This window comes from Lepidochelys kempii, chromosome 7 (genome assembly GCF_965140265.1).
Source record: "Lepidochelys kempii isolate rLepKem1 chromosome 7, rLepKem1.hap2, whole genome shotgun sequence".
Classification (NCBI taxonomy): domain Eukaryota; kingdom Metazoa; phylum Chordata; order Testudines; family Cheloniidae; genus Lepidochelys; species Lepidochelys kempii.
The window spans coordinates 92,078,466-92,100,542 of record NC_133262.1 but is presented as its reverse complement, the minus strand read 5'-3'; the positions used below and the strand labels follow the sequence as shown (position 1 = coordinate 92,100,542).

Genomic DNA, 22,077 nt, shown 5'->3' with positions numbered 1-22,077 from the left:
GAAGGACGACCAATCACCCTCACAGATCTTGGGAGACAGGCCAGTCCTCACTTACAGACAGCCCCCCAACCTGAAGCAAATACTCACCAGCAACCACACACCACACAACAGAACCACTAACCCAGGAACCTATCCTTGCAACAAAGCCTGTTGCCAATTGTGTCCACATATCTTTTCAGGGGACATCATCATACGGCCTAATCACATCAGCCATGTTATCAGAGGCTCATTCACCTGCACATCTACCAATGTGATATATACTATCATGTGCCAGCAATGCCCCTCTGTCATGTATATTGGCCAAACCGGACAGTCTCTATGTAAAAGAATAAATGGACACAAATCAGACATCAAGAATTAAAACATTCAAAAACCAGTCGGAGAACACTTCAAGCTCGCTGGTCACTCGATTACAGACCTAAAAGTGGCAATATTACAACAAAAAAACTTCAAAAACAGACTCCAACGAGAGACTGCTGAATTGGAATTAATTTGCAAAGTGGACACCATTAAATTAGGCTTGAATAAAGACTGGGAGTGGATGGGTCATTACACAAAGTAAAACTATTTCCCCATGTTTATCCCCCCCGCCACTGTTCCTCAGACGTTTTTGTCAACTGCTGGAAATGGCCCACCTTGATTATCACTACAAAACGTTTTTTTTCTCTCCTGCTGATAATAGCTCACCTTACTTGATCACTCTCATTACAATGTGTATGGTAACACCCATTGTTTCATGTTCTCTGTGTACATAAAATCCCCCTACTGTATTTTCCGCTGCATGCATCCGATGAAGTGAGCTGTAGCCAACGAAAGCTTATGCTCAAATAAATTTGTTAGTCTCTAAGGTGTCAAGTCCTCCTGTTCTTGTTATGGCTTGTATTCCCATCAGCATTACACTAAGGGCATGGCTACACTGGAAACTTCAAAGCGCTGCTGCAGGAGTGCTCCCGCGGCACCACTTTGAAGTGTGAGTGTGGTTGCGCGCAAGCGCTGGGAGACAGCTCTCCCAGCGCTCCTGGTAATCCACCTCCACGAGGGGATTAGCTCAGAGCGCTGGGAGCGCGGCTCTCAGCGCTCGGAGCCTGTCCAAACTAGCCCTTTAAATGCCAGACTTGCTGCATTCTGGGGGGTGGTTTTTCACCCCCCTGAGCCAGCAAGTTAGAGCGCTATAAAATGTAAGCGTAGACAAGCCCTAAGTGTCCTGACTATTGGATGGAGAGTAACGTCCTCTAGGATTGCCCACCGAGGTCTTTCCACCTCCCTTTGCACACTTTCTACTTCTTCTGTTTGTTGTTGGATAAGATGAGCTATGGGTATTAAGGCTTCCTTGGTTCTTGCCACCAAATCATGTATGTCCGATTGTAATTGCTCCACGGGGGGAAACAATTAAATTAATAAATCTTGTAGGTTTCCAGGAGGAGCAATAATTTCAGTGGCAGTGCTAACACTATATTTAGCCAAAAGGTATCAGTTCCAATTTGAACTGGGCTAATGACTTGCACACAAAATCCTCTATTGATTCCAGGACAAATCATTGGTTCCATGTACGGAAAAATTGGAATATCCCAGGGCACATACCACATCTTGTATTTGTACTACCTCGTTAATTCTTTTTGTGCCAATCTAACCCAGCCTCTTTTTGTGTTGTTGGTATCAACTGTAGCATAGCATTCACACAGCCACCATCCATTATGTTTTGTGCAAGAATCACGTTGGGGTCATCAATATGGTCAGATGTTGGCTGCATGTGAGTTAATTCCATGTGCTGTCCCAGCTCTGCGCAGATAGCAGACCTCAATTAAACTGCCCAATAAATCCACAGACTTGGTTTTCAGCGAAGGCACCTGGCCAGGTTTATTGTCAACAAAGCACGGTAAAAGCCCCTGACAGACTCTACGAGGATACTAAGACATGTATGCTCAGTGACAATGGATGCAGCTCAGTCAGTGGCGGGACTTTCCACTGCTCCCTAGGCTGGCCAAAGACACTCCCTCTGAGATACATCTTTATACACCAATACAAAGAAGTTGCGTATTGCCCCTAATGTAGCAGGGTGCCACCCTCTGAGTATTAGGGTGCCACTCATTGCCTTGTACATGCTGGTTTGATCAAAACATCTCTCTCCATCATGCTGTCATCCTGACCTTATCTTTAAGATCTTTAAATGTGTTCCTGTTATCTTTGGGGAATGTGTATGGTATCGAGGTGTTCTGGTACCACCTTTCTGGAATGTATTTGCATATATCTTCTTGTGCCTACCCTTTCTTAGGAACATGTGGGTTTTTTGCAATACCAGCCCTGTTCTTGCCAGATTCTGTGAGCAGGGCCTGCCTCTTGCTCACAGCTTAACTTTGCTTTATATCAGCAAAGTTTTGACTACTTTAGCCCAGGCCTCAGGCCTCATAGCAGGCCTCTAATACATGGGCTTATGTTTCAGACCCTCTTCTTACTACAATAAGCACTTAGTGCCATTGTCAAGAGACAGACACTAGTCTCCTAAGTCTCATTTAAAAATCTATGGGATTTAGGACCCTATGTCACTTAAAAATTTTAAGCCAAGATCAACATTCAAAGCCCACTCACACTGACCTCCCAGCTACAGTTGACACACGCATCCTTGGTTAAAATGGCTGATAGCGCACAATCATGTTTTCTCCCTCCCTCATCTATGCACAATATAACAAATTCAAAATAAGGAGGAAGGTATGTAAGGTTGAAAATGCTATAAAATCCTTTAGTATTACAACTATACAGGAAAGGGGTATTTGCACAGCTCTGTAGATTTACATCGTACATCCTATTGCCATTCCACTCAAGAGATTTCTTAAACCATCTCTAAAGAGCAATTATAAAGAACAACAACAAGGAAGGAAGTAATTAGTGGACAAATATGACTTCCATTAAAAATAACTTATTTACTTTCCTGATCAAAATTCCATTAATATCACCCAAGATTAACTGAAACGGATAGGAATGGAATACAGCTGTATTAATAAGTTTGCAGAGTGGACAGGACAGTTACTCGTGCCTGTATATCATCATGGCCAGACAGCAATTCATGTGTTCATCTTGAAATTATAGCACAAAGAACATCCAATATAGTGAAACCAGAGGATATAAAAATGTATTTTGTCTTAATTCTAGAAAAGATAATCAGCCATCAAGAAAGTTGTGAGGACAAGAAGGTAGAGCAAATAATGCACAAATCAGCCATTGACTCTCTTGGGAGGATCACTTATGCTCAGTCTATAAAATATGGACAATAATACCTCTTTACTTTACAAGTGTTGTGAGGCTTAATTCACTGGTGTTTGAGAAGGACTCAGATGCTACAGTGAAGAACACCATAGAAATGCTTATCTAGTGTTCCAATCATCTTAAGTGGAAAGCTTTGGTCAGAAGCAAGTCATTGCTGTAAACCAGATGCTACATATAAGCATAACTCTCTTGGATTAAATAGATTTAATTGCCAAAGTACTACCTCAAAGCCAGTGACTCAAGATAGGAATCTTTAAAGCAAAAATATCAGGTCTACAAATTGTCTAGCATTCTTAAAAGAAAGATGAAACAAAGCTAACAACAAAGTAGCATCATGCAAAATGTGAAGACGACCAGGCCCTGTATCTCCACTTTCCTGCATCTGATTTATTTCCAGGCATAATATTTTCAAACCTCTTAAAATTATTTAAGCATACAGAACCTTTTTGTTCATTTTTTTTCCAAAACATTTAATTATACTAAGTATATTCCCACAAACGATTTGACAGAAGAAGACAATTCTCAGTGTACGGGTGTCATAAATATAAAGGGAAGGGTAAACCCCTCTAAAATCCCACCTGGCCAGAGGAAAACTCCTCTCACCTGTAAAGGGTTAAGAAGCTAAAGGTAACCTTGCTGGCACCTGACCAAAATGACCAATGAGGAGACAAGATACTTTCAAAAGCTGGGAGGAGGGAGAGAAACAAAGGGTCTCTGTCTGTCTATATGCTGTTTTTGCCGGGTATAGACCAGGAATGGAGTCTTAGAACTTTTAGTAAGTAATCTAGCTAGGTATGTGTTAGATTATGATTTCTTTAAATGGCTGAGAAAAGAATTGTGCTGAATAGAATAACTATTTCTGTCTGTGTATCTTTTTTGTAACTTAAGGTTTTGCCTAGAGGGATTCTCTATGTTTTTGAATCTAATTACCCTGTAAGGTATCTGCCATCCTGATTTTACAGAGGGGATTTCTTTACTTCTATTTACTCCTATTTCTATTAAAAGTCTTCTTGTAAGAAAACTGACTGCTTTTTCATTGTTCTCAGATCCAAGGGTTTGGGTCTGTGGTCACCTATGCAAATTGGTGAGGCTTTTTATCCAACATTTCCCAGGAAAGGGGGGGGTACAAGTGGTGGGAGGATTGTTCATTGTTCTTAAGATCCAAGGGTCTGGGTCTGTAGTCACCTAGGCAAATTGGTGAGGCTTTTTACCAAACCTTGTCCAGGAAGTGGGGTGCAAGGTTTTGGGAAGTATTCTGGGGGGAAAGACGTTTCCAAACAGCTCTTCCCCAGTAACCAGTATTTGTTTGGTGGTGGTAGTGGCCAATCCAAGGACAAAGGGTGGAATATTTTGTACCTTGGGGAAGTTTTGACCTAAACTGGTAAAGATAAGCTTAGGAGGTTTTCATGCAGGTCCCCACATCTGTACCCTAGCGTTCAGAGTGGGGGAGGAACCTTGACAATGGGGATCAGTACTGTTTAACATATTCATAAATGATATGGAAAAAGGAACAAACAGTGAGGTGGCAAAATGTGAAGATGATATAAAACTGCTCCAGATAGTTAAGTCCAAAGCATGCTACAAAGAGTTACTGGGTGACTAGGCAACAAAATGGCAGATGAAATTCAATGTTGATAAATGCAAAGTAATGCACGCTGGAAAACATAATCCCAACTATAGATATAAAATTATGAGGTTTAAAATAGCTGTTACCACTCAAAAGAGATGTTTGAGTCATTGTGGATAGTTCTCTGAAATGTGCAGCAGCAGTCAAAAAAGCTAACAATGTTGGGAATCATTAAGAAAGGGATAGATAAGACGACAGAAAGTATCAATTGCCTCTATTTAAATCCATGATATGCTCACATCTTGAATACTGTGTGCAGATCTGGCCACCCCATCTCAAAAAATGATATATTGGAATTGGAAAAGGTGCAGAGAAGGGCAACAAAAATTACTAGGGGTATGGAACAGCTTCCGAATAAGGAGAGATTTAAAAAAAAAGACTGGTACTGTTCAGCTTGGAAAAGAGACAACTAAAGGGGGCTATGACAGAGGTCTATAAAGTCATGACGGGTGCGGAGAAAGTAAATAAGGAAGTGTTATTTACTCCTCAGACCACAAGAACTAGAGGTCACCAAGTAACTTAATAGGCAGCAAGTTTAAAAACAAAGAAAAGGAAATATTTCTTCGCACAACGCACAAACTCTTTCTGGAACTCTTTGCCAGAGGATGTTGTGAAGGCCAAGACTATAACAAGGTTCACAAAAGAACTAGATAAGTTCATGGAGGATGGGTCCATCAATGGCTATTAGCCAGTATGGGCAGGGATGCAAAACCATGCTCTGAAGTGTCCCTAGCCTCTGTTTGCTAGAAGCTGGGAATGGGTGATTGGGGAAGGATTACTTGATGACTGCCTGTTCATTCCCTCTGCAGCACCTGGCATTGGTGACTGTCATAAGACAGGATATTGGGCTGGATGGACCACTGGTCTGACCCAGTGTGGCTGTTCTTATGCTCACTTAAGAGTGGCATTCCTGAACTCTTTTAAAAAGACATCAAATTTTAAAACAAATCACAGATATAAAAACTTTTTAAACTACATTTCAGCTTTAATGGATTCACAATTTTATACAGTACTTCTGAAGGTTTAAACAAAGGAAAAACTATACAGCGGCAATGGGAGTATAATAAAGGATCTACAGTTTTAACTATATACAATCAACTGAAAATAATACAATAGAAATATGACCTGATTAAGAATTATATAAACATGCTTCTACATGACCATTTATCTTGCTGTTTTTGACCGCAGTCGTCGCTTGATGATTAGATGATCACTTTCCTTTTCCTTTTGGTCCATAGCAATCTAAAAAAAAGACATTTTGAAAGTTATTTTTGCTTTTCCTCAGATAAATGTTTAATATGGAATCATGTCAATGTCACTCTATACATGATTCTAGATATCTGTATGCAGATGGCTGTGTTCATGCAGTTAGCTGCATAAAACACCCACCACTTTTCTAGTGTCCCCCTGAGCTAGATGCATAATAAATTGCACAATATTGCTACTGAATTTTTTAAAAAAGGATCCATAGTAGCCTTAGGTCAGTGTACAGAGCTCCACATAAATTTCATGGGGAAAAAAAAAAAATCCTAGCAAGGACTAGGATGTGTCAGACTATGTTTGCATAGAAATTAATGGGAGAATAAATTAATTGTGAAACCATTCTGATTGGAAACAATTTCCAGTCCTAAACTTCTAGCACTAACTTACCAAAATAAAAAGTAAAGAAGTAAAAACAAAAGTGAGATGAGGTGAGTGAAGTATTACCAACCACCTTGTCTCTCTAATATCCTGGGACTGACTTGGCTACACCACCACTGCATACAACATGTAAAACAAAACAAAAATAAAAGTTTAATCTTCCCTTGACATTCCCTGGTTTGTCCAGCAACTTGGATCCTATGCAGTCTGTGCCTCCCCCATTCAGACTGCTCTCATTAGAATTAATGGGATTACTCATTTGCATAGGAATTTGTAGGATTGAGGCATAAGATTGAGATCCTCATTCCCTGCTCTGGCCCCTTCACAATAGGAAAAAGGACCAGAGCAGAATAAAGGGTTCTTAAAAGCTCTGCTTCTAGCTGGTGGAGTATTCCTCCAGTGCAAGAACTGCAGAGAGCCATAAGGCTCCAAAGACCCTCCAAAGACCCTCTCCAAAGGGGTCTCCAAAGACCCTCTTGCAAGCCCTGGCATATGGGACATGTCAGGGACTGCACTAGGAGGGATGTGTCAGTGTGGTATCCCAGCATGCAAGGCAGTGGAGCTTCTAGGTATAGCTCCAAATCATAGGGCAGCTACAGGAGACTTCCATAGGTTGGACAGGCCTGTAGTCCTGTGTAAGCTAAGTTACACCAGGAGACTCTCCAGCCCTGGAGTAGCTCAGGATCAGGACAACACAACAGGTGGTTTAAGACACTCTCCCCACTTCCCTTGGTTGCCACTTCTGTGCTACAACTCTTAGCGATGCAGCACAGAATCTCATCCTCAGGGTTTAAATCAAGTATTTTCCTTATTCATTAATTAGTTATATAGGTATCCATTTCCATTTATCATTTTCCTTTTACATTTAAATAGATGCAGTCAACTGAAAAAAAAAATCACTTCTTGTTAACTATAATATCTGAAAACATTTGTGATGCCCCCACCAAAATGATTATGATTAGAGAAAGGAATGGGTCAGTTTGTACATTTGGCAGCACTTTCACTATATTCCCTCTAGAGCAACTCAGCTTCTCCCATTTATACAGGTCTTGCAAACAACTGCAAAGAGAGGAGAGACAAGAGGAGAAAAAAGAAGATGCAGTTGTAAAACCATGAAGATTGGCAAAGTGGAGTCAGGGAGGAACTGAAGTACGTCAAAATTTTTAACTCATTTTTGTAAATTGAATAGATCTCAGGTTGACAGTGTCCCTTTAAATCAGCTTTCTGAAAGCCGTTAACTTATCTCACTGCAGCATGTGTGGAAAATATGTCACTTACCACGTCACCAGGAATGTCTAAAGGAAAGGAAATGTCAGTTGAGTACAGCTTTCGCTTGGTTCGTTTCGGCTTTTGCTCCTTTGCTTTGTGAGTTTCCACTTCTGTAGATTTGGGGGAGCTTATTGTTGCAATCAGCTTCTTTGCTGCAAGACATTTTATTTTAATCAATATTTTATTATTTTTTAAACAAAAAGAGCATTAATTAGAAGAAATCAAGGGAATATTTAAAAAGCTAAAATATACTCCTCTAATCACAGTTGAAAAGGTTTTTTAAAGAGGAAATAGTTTGAATAAAACCTTGCTTTACTATACAGACACATTTGATTTTGAAAAGAGATTTAGAAAATATGGATCACAGCAAACCTGCGTGTGCCAAATAAATTAAGCCATATTAAGAAATTTTTTTTACTTCCTAGGAAGGGACAGATTTGGAGTTTGATTCTGCTATCAATTGTACAGCAATCCCACTGACTTCCTTGAAATTACTCTTACCTATCAAGGTGAAATAAAGATCAGAATCATGCCCTATTATAAACTTAATTAAAAATAGTGACTTATTGTTTTGACAAATTTATGCACATGTAGAATTATTTTTTTTTCCAATTTAGACTGATATCAATTTTAAAGCTTTTTTTTTTTTTAAACAAAAAAATTCCCTTAGGGGACTCAGGCAATAATTTAATGACATTAGACAGAGTACAAAAAGTTAAAAGTTTATAACTGTTCAAACACAAGTTGTCAAGATCACACATCAAAATATAATAGTAAATATTCTTAAAATCAAAATCTAAGTTCTCAAGCTGCATTTTTCTTATTTTGTCTATCTGTAAATTTAGATTATTAGCAAAAGAAATATTTTGTCTGTTTGCATGTGTACAGTGAAATCAATGTTTACTGACATTTATTGATAAAAATCTAATTCTTCCAAGCCTAGTTATAATCTTGCACTCCCACTCTATTGTTTACCTGTTACATCTTTACTGAATCTTAGATTGAGAACTCCCTGGGGCAGAGACTGTCTTTTTTGTTTGTACGGTGCCTAATAAAATAGGCGTTGATCAAACTACTATAGAAACAACAATAAAAAATGGCAAATATTTTATTCATTTTATGATGTTTTATTGGGCAGTAATTCTATTTTTAAATTAGAAAAGCTAAAATAAAACAATAGTTGTGCTTTCCATTTACGTCCAACACAGCCAAACTTAGAATAGACTGGTAAAGTATGCTCAAGAGAACAGAAAAATTTCCTACCAAAAGTTTCCTTTCTGCAAGCAGCGTCTCCCACAATTCTGGATGTCTGGGCTGCTCTCCTTTCTCTGCAATTTACAAAGGCAGATCAGCATTTTGGCACTGCATGGTCAGGCCATGCCTTCTCTGCTTCTGTTTGCTGCCAGACGAGTTACTCCCAAACTATAAAATTTGCAGAACATTAACAAATATTCCAGAGATAAAACAACTATGTACATTAGACCAAAGAAGATGGACATATGGTAACCCTTCCATATCTCAACCTTGACTCATGAGCCGTCCAGGGTGGGGAATATTGTGGGACATGCTGCTAGCAGAATGGAAAATCATCTAGAAGAATTTTTTTTATTTTGCTCGCCAGCTCTCCCACACTTCTGGATGTTTGGGGAGTAGCAAGCGGTGAAGAGATGTACGGAGGATTATGAAACAAAAGTTGGTAGGAAAGAAATACTCCTCTTTTTGTCAGCTTGTTCAAGAGTCTGTATTATTTCTGGGCCACCACCTGCAGCACTTTCCTGCCAAAGGAGGCCTCTGTAGAAGACAGAAGGTCCACCTTGTAGTTCTTAATGCTGGAGACCAAGTGGCAGCTTTCAAATTTCTGAAGTGACACACTTGCTTGTTCTGCTCTTGAGGGTGTTAAGGATCTTGTGCCTTGTGATCTTGTGCCTTGATCCTTGCTAGGACAGAAGCCTTTGGTGATTTGTAGGCTTCCCACAACAGGACTTAGACTCTGAGTCCCTTGCATTTCAGATTGAAAGACACAAATAGGGAGCCCGATTTTCTCATAGATTCTGTATACTTCAGATAGACTTTTGACATTCTTCTGACACCTAAGGTGTGCCATGCCTTTTTCAGTTGGATATTGTGGTTTTGGACAGAACAATGGAAGCACAACTTCTTGAGAAGTCTGGATGGAGGAATTTACCTTAGGAAGAAAGGATTCTGGTGTCAAAAGCACCACTTGTACTCATGGAACATGTGTAAGGTTTTTGTATAGATACTGCTGCCATCTCCAATACTCGCTTGGCAGACAGGACAGCTACTAAGAAACCAGCTTTAGTGGATAAATTAAAGGCTTACACTGACATTAGAAGCTTGAAGGGATGGCTTTTCCGGTCCCTCAAAGCTAGCAGAAGATCCCAGTGTAGATCTAGCTACTTTGCTTGAAGGAATCTGGTTACCTGTGGACTGTTTGCCAGGGAGTCAGAGGATCCTGCAAATAAAACACACTACAAAGAGCAGACATCTGATGCGCAATGGTCCTGGGCTGAAGGCCTCTGTCTATGCCTTCTTGGAGAATGTCCAGAATGGTTGGCATTCCTGGATTTCTGGGATTTGCATTGTGCTCTTGGCACCAGTTGTTGAGTCTAGACCAGAGAGAAGAGTACGCTTTTAGTGCGGCTACTGTCCTAGACTAAAGCAATATTTTAATGACACTGGTGGACAGACTGAGACCTTCTTGTGCTTCCCTCTTAATAGCCAGGCTATTAGTTGAAGCCATTTTGAGTTTGGATGAAGAAGAGGACATCTGCACAGAAGGTTAAGTTTCAGCTCCAACAGGTCTGAGAACCAAAATCTTTGACCAATGAGGAGTTATCAGTATTATCATTGCCTGTTCTTGTTTTAGTATTTGGACCTCCTTTCCCAGTAGTGGAAAAGAGTGAAAATGTGTAAAGTATGCCCCATGGCCAACTGTGTGGTAAGGCATCTGTTCCCATGGATCTGGGGCCTGCCTCCCTTGTGAAGTATTTTGGCCTCTTTGCATCTCATACAATTTTGCGAACATGTTGGGGAGGCCCAACAGCTGAACAACAAAACTGAAAGCCTCCTGATGTAGGCACCATTAGGAGTTGTTAATCCTGGGCTGGCAGAGCCAGTCTGCCTTTTGGTTAAGGTTTCTTTGATGTGGATCACTCTGAGGGAAAGGAGGACTGTTCCACCCACCCCATTAATTTCCATTGCTTCTGCGTGTAATGCTGGACTCCTTGTTCCTCCTTGGTTGTTTAAATAGGTGACTGTAGTCATATTGTCTGATTGAATCAGGTAATGGTTCCCCGTTAAGGTGGGCTGGAACTTTTGCAGAATTAGCTTAATTACTCTCAGCTCTATGAGCTTTATGTTGTGAGCCTTTTCCTCCTCACTCTAAATGCCCTGGATCTCCAAATGAGTTCCTTAGCCCTCCAGGCTGGCATTGGTTCCAAGGACTAAAGGATCTGGAAGACAGATGGGCATGCTTTTGCAGTACCTGTTATAGGGCAACCAATATTATAAGGAGTTGAACATCTGTGTTAGAACCTGTACTTGATGTTCTGGGTGTGGTCCCACATCTTTAGAAGTTTTCAAGCATTCATACTAATGTGTGATTGTGCCCATGGAGTGATCCCTATGCACGACACCAGGAGTCATAGCAGTTGGAGGAATAGTGCTATAGTAGGCCTCCTGCAACTCGGGAGCAAGAAAACAAATTCCTGGATGGAACCAGAGAACTTCTGTTGGCACCGACAAAGACATGCTCCTGGAAAAATCCTGTGCGCTGCTGACTGTGATGGAGCTCAGATCATGTAGTCATCGAGGGTACTGTTGAATTCCCTGCAACCTGAGTCTCGCTATTGCCACCCCCACCTTTTTAAAAACCCTGGGGGACAAACACTCCTACTTGACCTGTACTCGCTACTGATTATGTTTCCTGCTGGAGGCGAACCTCAGAAACCTGTGGTGGCACAGTCTGATGGGGATATGGAGATATGAGTCAGTTAGATCTACTGAAGCCAAGAAGTGCTCCTGGGGGAAGGATGAAACCACAGCCAGGGTCTCCATCTGAAACTTTATTTTGTTCCTCCACTTGAGACTTCTGAGGTTGAGAATGGCTCTGACACCTCCCCACCCCCTGTATTTCTGTACAATGAAGAAGATGGAGTAGAACCTTCTTCTGAGGGAGTAGAGTTCTTCTGAGGGAACACTACAGCTCCCATATCCAGAAGCGGATATATTTTGTTGTGGATCAGATTGTGTTTTACAGGGTCGTTGAAGCTGGGTGACTGCAAGAAGGAAAAGATGGAGCAGAGCCTGCAGCTTGATGGAGTATCCCTGGCTCACTATTTCCCTGACTTACTTGCCAGTGGTGTATGAAAACCATTCTGCTAGGATATGGGAAATCCTGCCCCTTAGCTTCAGCTCTGGGAGGAAGCTTATGTGATCTGTCCAAGTGGATTTGTGTGTGGCTGACGTTCATCTGGACTTTCCCCTTAGACTGTGATTCCACTGTTGTCCCTTTGGGAATCTGTTGCCCCTTTGCTGGCACTTCTGTGCTGACAAGTGAAGGAGCGCCTCTGTTTGAAGGCCGGTCTATAGTGTCTCCCAAGGGCGCTTAGTGGGGAGGGGAGAGATTGTCTGGATTTTCTGCATTGTTAAACACCACTATATCACAGCTTTCTTCCTAAAGGAGGAAGCCTGTAAACTTGGCCAATCTTGGGAGCCGCTTAGAGTGAATATCCACACTCCAAGGTCGAAGCCATAGGTGGTACCTGGCTAATGAGGTAGAAGCCATGGTAGAAGCCAGGGCTCGGGCTCAGGCTGAGAACCTCATTGCATCCACTGAGGCTTCAGCTACAAATGCTGTTGTTGCTAGAAAGACTTTCTTTAAAGTGGAGCCAAAGTTAAGGACAGAAATCACCCTAAGGCTTTGAGAGCTTCCAGTCAGAAATGAGAAGCTTCTGCAAAGCAGGTTGCTGCTAGGGATGCTCAGGAAGATGGTGAAGGTGGCTTCAGAGCCCTTTTTGAGAGTGGGCTCCATCTTTCTATCCATGGGTTCCTTAGGGTAGAACTCCCCTTCGGAGGGAATAACCATGTCCTTGGTGAGGGATACTACAGGAGCATCAACCTTTGGTGTCTCAGCAATAGAGCTCTTTGGTTCTTGAATTTTATAGAGCCTGAGATTGCTCTTGTTAATAGGCTTGCCCTTATCAGGCTGGTTCTTCGAAGGAGGAGTGAAGGGATATTGCAGCCTCAGGGGAGGATTTTGAGGGGAGAAATTTACACTGAGGCTTAAAGAAGCCTGTTCAAGTTTCAGAGCCAGGTAACTTGTCTTCCTCAGTAGAGGAGTCGTCGTCGTCGTCATCAAAGGACTCGTATCTCCAGATTATTTGGGTTTTTGCTTTCCATTTTTAGGTTTTTGTTTGTTTGTTTTTTGGGGTAATCTTATTTGCATGCTTTGGGAATGTAGAAGGTCTCTGTGGCTTTGGTGAGGCCTCTTGTGGCTTACTTTCTTTAGGGCCTGGAGCCCCCTTGAGAGGTCTGTCTCAGAATCCTCCTCTCCTGGGAGGGGGGTGGGAATTCATTATCCAAGCCGTCCTGGCTGACTTGGGAGGGAGGTTGATTAAAAGACCTGTTTCTTTCCCCAGAATGTTCAGGACCCTCTTTAAGACTTGAGGTGGGAGGAGAGGGAGTTGTGGCCCAAAAAGCCTCCCCTCTTTATTCTGTAGGGGTCCCCGTGGACTTACTTCCTGAGATGATGGTCAGGGTCCTCTTTGCTTCTGGATCTGGAGCCTCTCCTTCCTCTGCACTAGTGTTCCTGGCCCATTTTCCCCCAGTTGGACTAGCGGCTGCCTCGGTGTGTAGGGGACTCCACCTGCCTGCCTGCCTCACAGCCCTGGGACCTAGCGGAGTTAGGGACAGAAGGCTGAGTGCAGACTGGGCACAGTTTGGCTTCTGCCAAGCCTGGGAAGGTTCCTCCATATAGAGCACCGCTAGGATTTAATGCAGTACTTTCTTGCCTGCTCTGCCATGCCTGTGAGGGGTGGAGGAGCCAGAAGGGAGACACTGCAGCAGAGGCTCGGGGAGGGTTATACCCCTGAAGGGTTAACTGACCCAGGGAGTAGAAGGAGGGAGAACAACTACTCCCCACTGCCCAAATATCTGGGCAGAAAAGTTAAATTAGAAGTAGTAAGCGCAGGAGCAAAAGAAATTGCCACTGTCTACTGCTGCGGCAGCAGAGAAACTGGCAGCAAGCAGGAGCAGAGGGGGCGTGGTCAGACCATGTGCCAAAATGTTGATCAACCTTTGCGAGCTGCAGAGAGGAGAGTGGCCCAGATGTCCGGAATTGTGGAAGAACAAATAGCCATACATTGCATTTGTGAAGCATTTATTATGCCACATTTGCAAGCCAATATATTACTTTAGCCACTTGTCCCCTTTCTACATTTTCTAATAGGAATCACAGAAAAAGAGAGGTCTTCTAGTTTGCACTATACAAACCTTTGGAGTGAATAATTGTAGGAGAACTTTGAAAGAAATCTCCAAGCTTTTGTAGGGTTCCATCTTTTTTCTGAGTTGACTTTGTACTTGAAGTTGATACTTGTTTTCTTAAGGGGTATTCCTTTCTAAATGATTGTGTAGTGGCCATCTAAACAGAAATACTAGTTAATATTTTAAGTAGAGAACCACAATTTCACTTATCTTTTAGTCCACAAATTAAGTTTGATAATCAGATGGCTCATTTTTACTTTTTAACATTACATATGGACTGCAGTTATTAATTTATACCTAACTCTGTTCCCTTCTTTGAGGACTAAGGACATTTGTGTATGTACTAATATGCATAGCAAAGTCAATCTGAATATTCAGGCTGCAACAGAGTTTAACAAAACAATGTCTTGCAACACAAAAATCCACCAAGATATAAATAACATTATAAAAAACAGGGGTCTTGGCCTCACTGAAATCAGTGGCAAAATTCCCATTGACTTCAAAGGGGCCAGGATTTCACTCCATGTATTGTGTGCATATTGAAACTTACTCTAGGAGAGCTTTAACACCACACAATTTTGTTGCACTTCAGAGGATTTCAAAGTACCTTCCAAACAATTATTGGGACATACATGGATTGTTTCATCCTGATATATGGTGGGAAATGGTGGCAGTTTAATAGCACTCAGCAACATTAAACAATTGTACGGCACAACTTAAAAAAAAAAAATCACAGTTGTCTGGAATTTTTTTTACCTGCTCTATTATGACTAAAAGATTCAGGGAAGGTATTTTTCGGCAATTTTACTGTTATTGGGTATTAGGCAGCATTGTGTCTAGTTAGTTTCAGGGTTTCCTCTGGACAGAACATTCCCATTTGCCCATTTGTTGTTTCTTGACTTAATTTAGGGCCTGATTCTTCCATAGGATCCATTTAGGCACACCTTTGGGTCCATGGGGATCTTGGGGTTCTTGCTACCTAGACACAAAGGTTGGTCTACACAAATCCAGGACTAGGTGTGATCGTGTATAACTATGCCTTTGCACAGCACCTACCTCAAATGCTCCTAGCTTGACGTGATTTGGGCCTGTACATGATACTGCATTACAACTATCATTACTAATCTAGCCAACCATTTTCCTCTGTCTGTGAGAGTTCTTAGCACAACAACAGTGGAGAGAAACTCATTTTATAAATAGAAAAAAATGATAGAAGAATCACAAAAATTATCAGAGGTACTCAGGGATATGTGTCAGCTGACTGCCACAGGCAGGGCAAATTCACTCTCTGTAAAGCCTGTAAGGGCTGCCTCATGTCGGGAGCACTGCTTAGATTTAAGCCAGATGTTTGCAGGACAGCTCTGCCATGCCTCAGTGGGGGCAGAGGAGTCTGAAAAGTTGGTGCTCCAGTTGCAGATCCAGGTGTTTGAAAACATTATGCTGCTATTTACCCAATGGAGGGAAGGAGGAGGAGGAAGATTAAAGTCACAACTGCACAAAAATGAATAAAAATAAAGGTTTTAAAACAAAGTGGCTGGGAGAAACTGAACCACCAACTTGTGCCACCATTGCAGGCAGAAAATTTGGAGAGGCCTGAGCTGAAAGGCAGAGCCTATCCCTGGAGCCTCAGGCAACAACAGTGGACCACCTCCAAGTTCCACAGGTGAGGAGTATTAGCCCATGAGTAATGAATGAGGAGAGAAGCTGTGCAACAGAGGTATTCCTTAAAGATCTCCCTGCCTAATACAGATTTACCATCTTTGACTCACTTGCAGAATCTGATGGGATGGCACCATAAGATGGTGTGGAGATGCCAGACAAGTATATACATAAAGCAGAAATACTGCTTAGTAAAACGTTCCTTTTCAAAGCCTCTTAATTATTTGCATATATCTATATTCACATAAAATGTCCGAACCAACTTGAAGAACAGAATAAAACAAACCATTTTCTTCTTGCTGATTTTAGCAGAACTGGACTTTACAGGTGAACTAACATCAGCAGTAGGTGTGGCATTTTTCTTGTTTTCACTCTTGACAAGTTCCTGAGAAAATGAAGTATATGCTAAACTTCAACTGCAGTTTGCATCTCAGCTTACAAAATTTCTTCTGGGAGAAGTAGCAGTGTTATGCGTATTAAAGAAGCAGCCAACATCTGAATTGCTATAGTCAGATATTGATGAGCTACTAGCCAGCATTTCCTGAGTGGTACATAATAGAGATACGGTACTTATTCACACCTAAATCAAAGTTTAAATCTTCTGAATTAAAGGCAACTGGAAATAATGGTAGTTATCCCATTCTGACATTTGCTATTTTTCTTCTCCACCATTTCATCTATATGGGTGTTCTTTTGTCAAATTTCTTAAAACTGAAGTCTGAAGTCACTCAATAAATGAATGTAAATTTAGCTTCCTGATGTAAATTCAGGTTGGTAGCATTTTACCATTGTTGAGCTGTCAGTGTAAGGCATCTTCTATTTTGGGATGTGATGTCACTTCCATGTATAATAAACTTTTCTTTCAAGATCTGTGTAAAGCAAGATTGCACACTGACAGACCAACCAAAAGATATAATCAAATATATTAGTTGAAAATCCTGGCATGGGATTTTGATAACACTTACTCGTGGCTGGGTTCTTTTAGAAAGACAGAACACATAGGAGTGATTTCAGGTACATGGGCTGCCAAGCAAACCTAATTGTGCAGGGAATGAAGAGCTAAATAAGGTGAAGAACGAAGTTGCTGAATTAAAAACATGGAAGCCTGTGTTAAACTGTTAATTTGAAATGTTAAACCTGTTAAAAGTCTCAACTAAAACCAACTCTCATACATGTACTTTTTAGGTATCTAAGGAGTTTTTTCCTTCTCCTCCTCTAGTCTGAAAATGTGTTACCACCACCTATGCCTGACATTTATCCACTAATTTCAACCCTGTGTCTGTAAAATCATGGTTTGGAAGTTTCAGAAAAATAAAAACAAAATAATTCAGTACTTTTAACTTGGATATTCAGGTTTGTTGAAGACTGACTTTTTTTTTAAAATGTTTTCCTATTTGGTCTGTGTCCAATTTAGAAAAAAATTGGAAGTATATTAGAATAGAAAATTGTCCAGACTAAAAAAAATAGGTAACAATAAAATTCAGATAAGAAAATAGTCCTAGAAGGAACGAATTTTAGTTCAGTGGTGTTGTAATGTTATTGTGACTTATCTAAACACTAAGGGGTATGAAGAGGGACTATTTTGGTATAAAAGGATCTCTAAAGTACTCATCTACAGCAACTCTATGTTAGATGAAACCTGCTCATCTATACCAGACAAATAGGTTCAATACCTGACCAAGGCCTTCAGAAGTATGCTTATTTCTACATCTGCTTGTCCAGCAGCTTGAAACCATATTGCTCTTGAAGAAAATTGGTTGAAGAAATGGAAGTCATTTTAATTGACAATTGTGGATATTCTCTTTCCCAAAATACTTTATAATGCAGAATTCCAGTTCAATGTTGGGTTACACAGTCTTCAACAGTTACTTTTTGCACTTAGGTTTTGAAAACAACAAAATATAGAAATTGTGATTTTTAATACCATTTCCAAGGTCACTGAACTGAAGCCTCTACTTTCCTTACCTATTTCTCAGTGTGCTGAAACAAGCATTTTGAGATTCTTGGATGAAAGGTTCTAATGAAGCACAAAGTTTCCCCCTTTTTCAGGAAAAAGCCTGTTTCCACCCACAGCCCCTCCTGCCCACCAGCCAATCCCAGTACTCTTTAGAAGTCCTGAGATAGACCTACATCAAACTCACAAGAGAGGGCTGCCACTGGCTGACAGGTACCATGATGTTGCCCCGGGGGGGGTGTGGCCTGGCTCTCATATTACAATCTGGCACTAGCTTTAACAGACTGACTCTTTCAATTGGTCATTATTTACAATTGCTTCTGACTAAAGTAGAAAAGGAAAAAGGCAGGATGGTTTCAGGAAATGAAAGCCCGGTCAGCCACCACTCCCAGGTCTTAAGTAAATGAAGACAGAGTCAAATACTTATACAAAATAAAGGATATTTTTGTGTAGCTGATCTGCATAGTTGGAGAACATTTTTATTTTTTGTTTCACCCTAAAAGATAAGCCACCACAAAGGATGCTCATCCAGAGCACTAGATACCCTTTACATATTTTTAAAGCCACAGTTTAGGAACTACAAACAAAAAAACAATCCAAAGCAGTAGCACCTCTCCTTAGCACACATTTAATCACAAGTCGTGTGTATCATACACAGTTTTAAATCACCACTGTACTTCCCCACCGAAATCCCACCCTCAACTGCCTCAGCATAGCTAATATGAGTTATATGGTACACAAAGACTTTTAACATCATGTTACATGCATTTAAAGTCATGTTTTGGTCTAAATATATCAAAACATACCATTAGGAATATTTTTAGCTGGCTCTAATACAAATCAGATACACAAGGGACAATGTGTTTCAATTTTAAGATAGGATTCCACTGCCAGTATAGTAAGGTACACAAAAACTGATCACGGTAATAGATCTAATTGTGTACTGTAAATTTTAAAAAGCTCGTGTTCAGTGTAGGACTTACCTCATCTAGCTCATTACTCTTCCTTTTCCTTCTTGTCTTGGGCATTTTAACAGTCACTGGTAAGGCACTGCCCTGGTGTTTCACTTCCATTTTATTGGGATGCAGAGGTGTGAACTGAATCTCCATCTCAGGTTTAGGAAACCTGCTACCTTTCCCGTTTTCTGTAGATACTTCAGAAGAGTCCAGAACAATGTCTGAATGGTCCTGCAGACACATGGGGTGAATTAAAGAGAACAAAAATATTGTCAAACAAGCTTTAAAATAACTTTGTGATATGAAAAATAAAAAGTTAACATAGCCCTAGAAAAGGTCCACACACACTTAGTGGCTATTGGCATTTGGGAAACTTGCCATGGCATGTGAGGGAGCCTACATCTTCAACTGTTGTAAAATGTAAGCCTCTTTTTTTTTTTTTTTTTTTAAAGAAAAACAAAAAAAGTAAGTTTCTAGCCTTCATGATTGCGAATATAAGTTTCCAAATGTGAACCCAGTGCAGTGCTTTCTTACTGAGTCATCTCCTCGGGTATACAGACAACTCCAGCTTTGCTTTATAGCTGCTTACTGCTTTCCAAAGCAACAATAGAGAGCAAGTAACATGATTGGAAAGTTTGTGCTGCTGCTGCTCAGTATCCTGTGCGCAGCAGCAAAGCTCATTAGAATCACATCAGTTTCACTCTACTGCTACTTGGAAATTAGCCAAGGACAGGAGCTATTCAGGGAGAGGACAAGCTGAAAACAGGCTAGAGAAGGGATAGAGTAGCAGACCCTTCCACACTTCTATATTAGCAAAGATGGTAGAGGTGTAGGGCACTGAGACCTTGCTGCCCTCCAGCAACAAGAAAGCTCAGAGGTTGAGGAAAAGAAGGAAGAAAGTTAAAACTCCTTCTTTCTAACAGTTCCCACTAGGGTTCCTAACTTACAGCTGATATAGAAGATGGAGCACACATCCAGGAACAGTAGTCTAGTAAGAATCCCTGCACCTTCTCATTTCCAAAACTAGGGGTGGATATATAATGATATCACTCATTATGTAGATGTCATGTTAGTAAAGAGTTGGCAGTTTAAAAGGTCAAGTTAAATGAGAGTTGGGACTTTTGTCCATCTTATAAACCTGCACAGGATCTGAAGAAGGCGTATCAAACTTGCCTTAAGTGTAGCCCATTTAAAGTGCCTTAAAAAAAAAAAAAAGTCTCATCTAAGACTCACTCATTTTGCAAACACAGTTGGTCCTTAATTAGATCCCATGAAGTGTAGGTATTATACTTCTTTTATAAACATGCAAAGGGGTAATGGGATTCACCAAGTCTGTGGCAGATCCAGGAGACTGCCCACCACCAATCTCTCCCTCCCTTTAGCATGGTTCTTATTGCTTTTGTCAGTACAGCCACAGGCATTAGTGAAAAGCCTGGTTACCCCTGAAGCAGCTAGAAACAAAGAACCAGCACCAAGTGACCTGTCAGTTCTCCGCAAGCCACCAGGAAGAGGCCTGTGGACTACAGTTTGAGAACTGCTATTTTAAAACATTATACAGATAATTTCTTTAGCTTTATTGTGTCTATTAGACAAAAGCTTTATCACCACATATCACCTAAAAGAAAGTTATATACCAACCTCAGTTTCATCTAATGAAGACACACTGCTTGGACATTGTGATAATAGATTGTCTTTAACTTCATTGCAACTTATTGGGATACTTTGTCCAGCTATAGGATTATTCTCTCTCTGTTTTTCCTTAAACTGTAAAAGATTTAGAATGAGTGACAACAATGTTAGAGTGTAAGCTTTAGAATTATGTTTGAGCTACCTATGTGTTCCAATATAAAAGCTCAATACGTTTAAGTTCATGAATGTTTGTGCAAGAAGACAATATTAAACCATTTCAAAAGACCCATGCAGTTAATCTCCAAAGCTACTTATTTTTGTAAGAAACATTTCACTATTACTATACCATGAAAATATTCAGACCTGATAATTTTCTGTTAGCAGCTTCTCTCCTCATTCATAACAAATGGGTAATGGACTGCCACCTGGGGAATTTGGAGGTGGTTTTATGTTGTTGCTGGAAGGTCTAGGACTGAGTCCTGCTCTTCAGCTCAGGCCACCAGAGAAGTTCTTCCAAAGGTGCAGATTCACGGGAGCAATCAATTAATAGCAATAAGACAAGAACTTGAAATTTCTGAAACTAACCTTAGAGCAACTGTATGTGTGCGTCTCCCTTCAGAGAAAAAAAATTATTATTATTTTTACAAGTTGTGTAACAATCATTTACCAAATTACCAGATTGGGTTCAATGAACTAGAAGCTGCTAACAAAAAGAAAATAATCAGGTAAGAAATTTCTCATTCTGCTGCCCAGCTTCACTCCTCATTTACACCAAATGGGCAGTAGCAAGCAGCAATGCACAGAAGAAGAGAGGGTTAGTGAGTAGAAGGATAAAGCAGAATTTAAACTATTGTTGTTATGATAGGCAGAAATAGGAAGGAACATGAAGTTTCCACAATATAAAGTGAAAGCTTTGTAACTTGAGGAATTATTTCGGAACAAACCAGTAGCACCTTTGTACCAACAGATGCCTCTGCAGAGGTATGGAAATCTACTTTGCAAGTTTCCCTTAGGTGAGGCTCAGACACTTTCTTCCCACAGTGCCACTGGAGGGAACCTTGATTCCCTCAGTGAATGGTTTCCCAGACGCGTAGTGTGCAAACTGGTGCAGGATTTTACCATTTTGCCTGCAGCAACCTTGAAATTCTAAGGCATTTTGGATGGAATCATGAAAAGGGTACAATTGGCATATGTACGCTGCATGCCTGAGATATATCATCTTTAGAGCTCGAGGAATACCTTCTTATGCTACAATCTTCCAAAGGGGTGTTCAAGATTGGAACAAAAATGATGAGCGAACTATTTCCTATGAAGTGTGGGAACAAGAACTTGCCCCGGGCCAAAGGTTTCTGGAGCTATCAGAATAACCTTTTCCTTAAGATAGAGTGGTTCTTGTACAGACTGAGGAACTAATTTCAAAATTTGTCTTTTAGAAGTAATGGCAACTATAAAAGCTGACCCCAGGTTTATCTAATTTGGGAGTTCTGATGAATCTTGGTACCCGAGGGCACTCAGTTGGGAAGACCAATGTGCCTGCATAAAAGAAAGCTGCTAGGGATGTAATCCACTTTTCTAAA

At 40.7% G+C, this 22,077-nt stretch overlaps 1 protein-coding gene across 3 annotated transcripts in view; it reads right to left on the bottom strand.

Annotated features, from left to right (window-relative positions):
• Nucleotides 1-5,873: 5,873 nt before the first annotated feature.
• KIF20B (kinesin family member 20B) overlaps nt 5,874-22,077 on the bottom strand; it is a 73,671-nt gene continuing 57,467 nt past the window's right edge. For 2 of the 3 annotated variants that reach the window (XM_073353810.1, XM_073353811.1), the window contains 6 exons: nt 20,510-20,635; nt 18,899-19,102; nt 16,248-16,346; nt 14,312-14,459; nt 7,808-7,950; nt 5,874-6,130 (listed from right to left, as the gene is read on the bottom strand). In XM_073353810.1, coding sequence (XP_073209911.1) covers nt 6,053-6,130; nt 7,808-7,950; nt 14,312-14,459; nt 16,248-16,346; nt 18,899-19,102; nt 20,510-20,635 — 798 coding nt within the window. In that variant the 3' untranslated portion in view covers nt 5,874-6,052. Of the gene's footprint in view, nt 6,131-7,807; nt 7,951-14,311; nt 14,460-16,247; nt 16,347-17,535; nt 17,704-18,898; nt 19,103-20,509; nt 20,636-22,077 lie in introns of those variants that run through there. The other variant, XM_073353812.1, reaches the window with a different exon arrangement.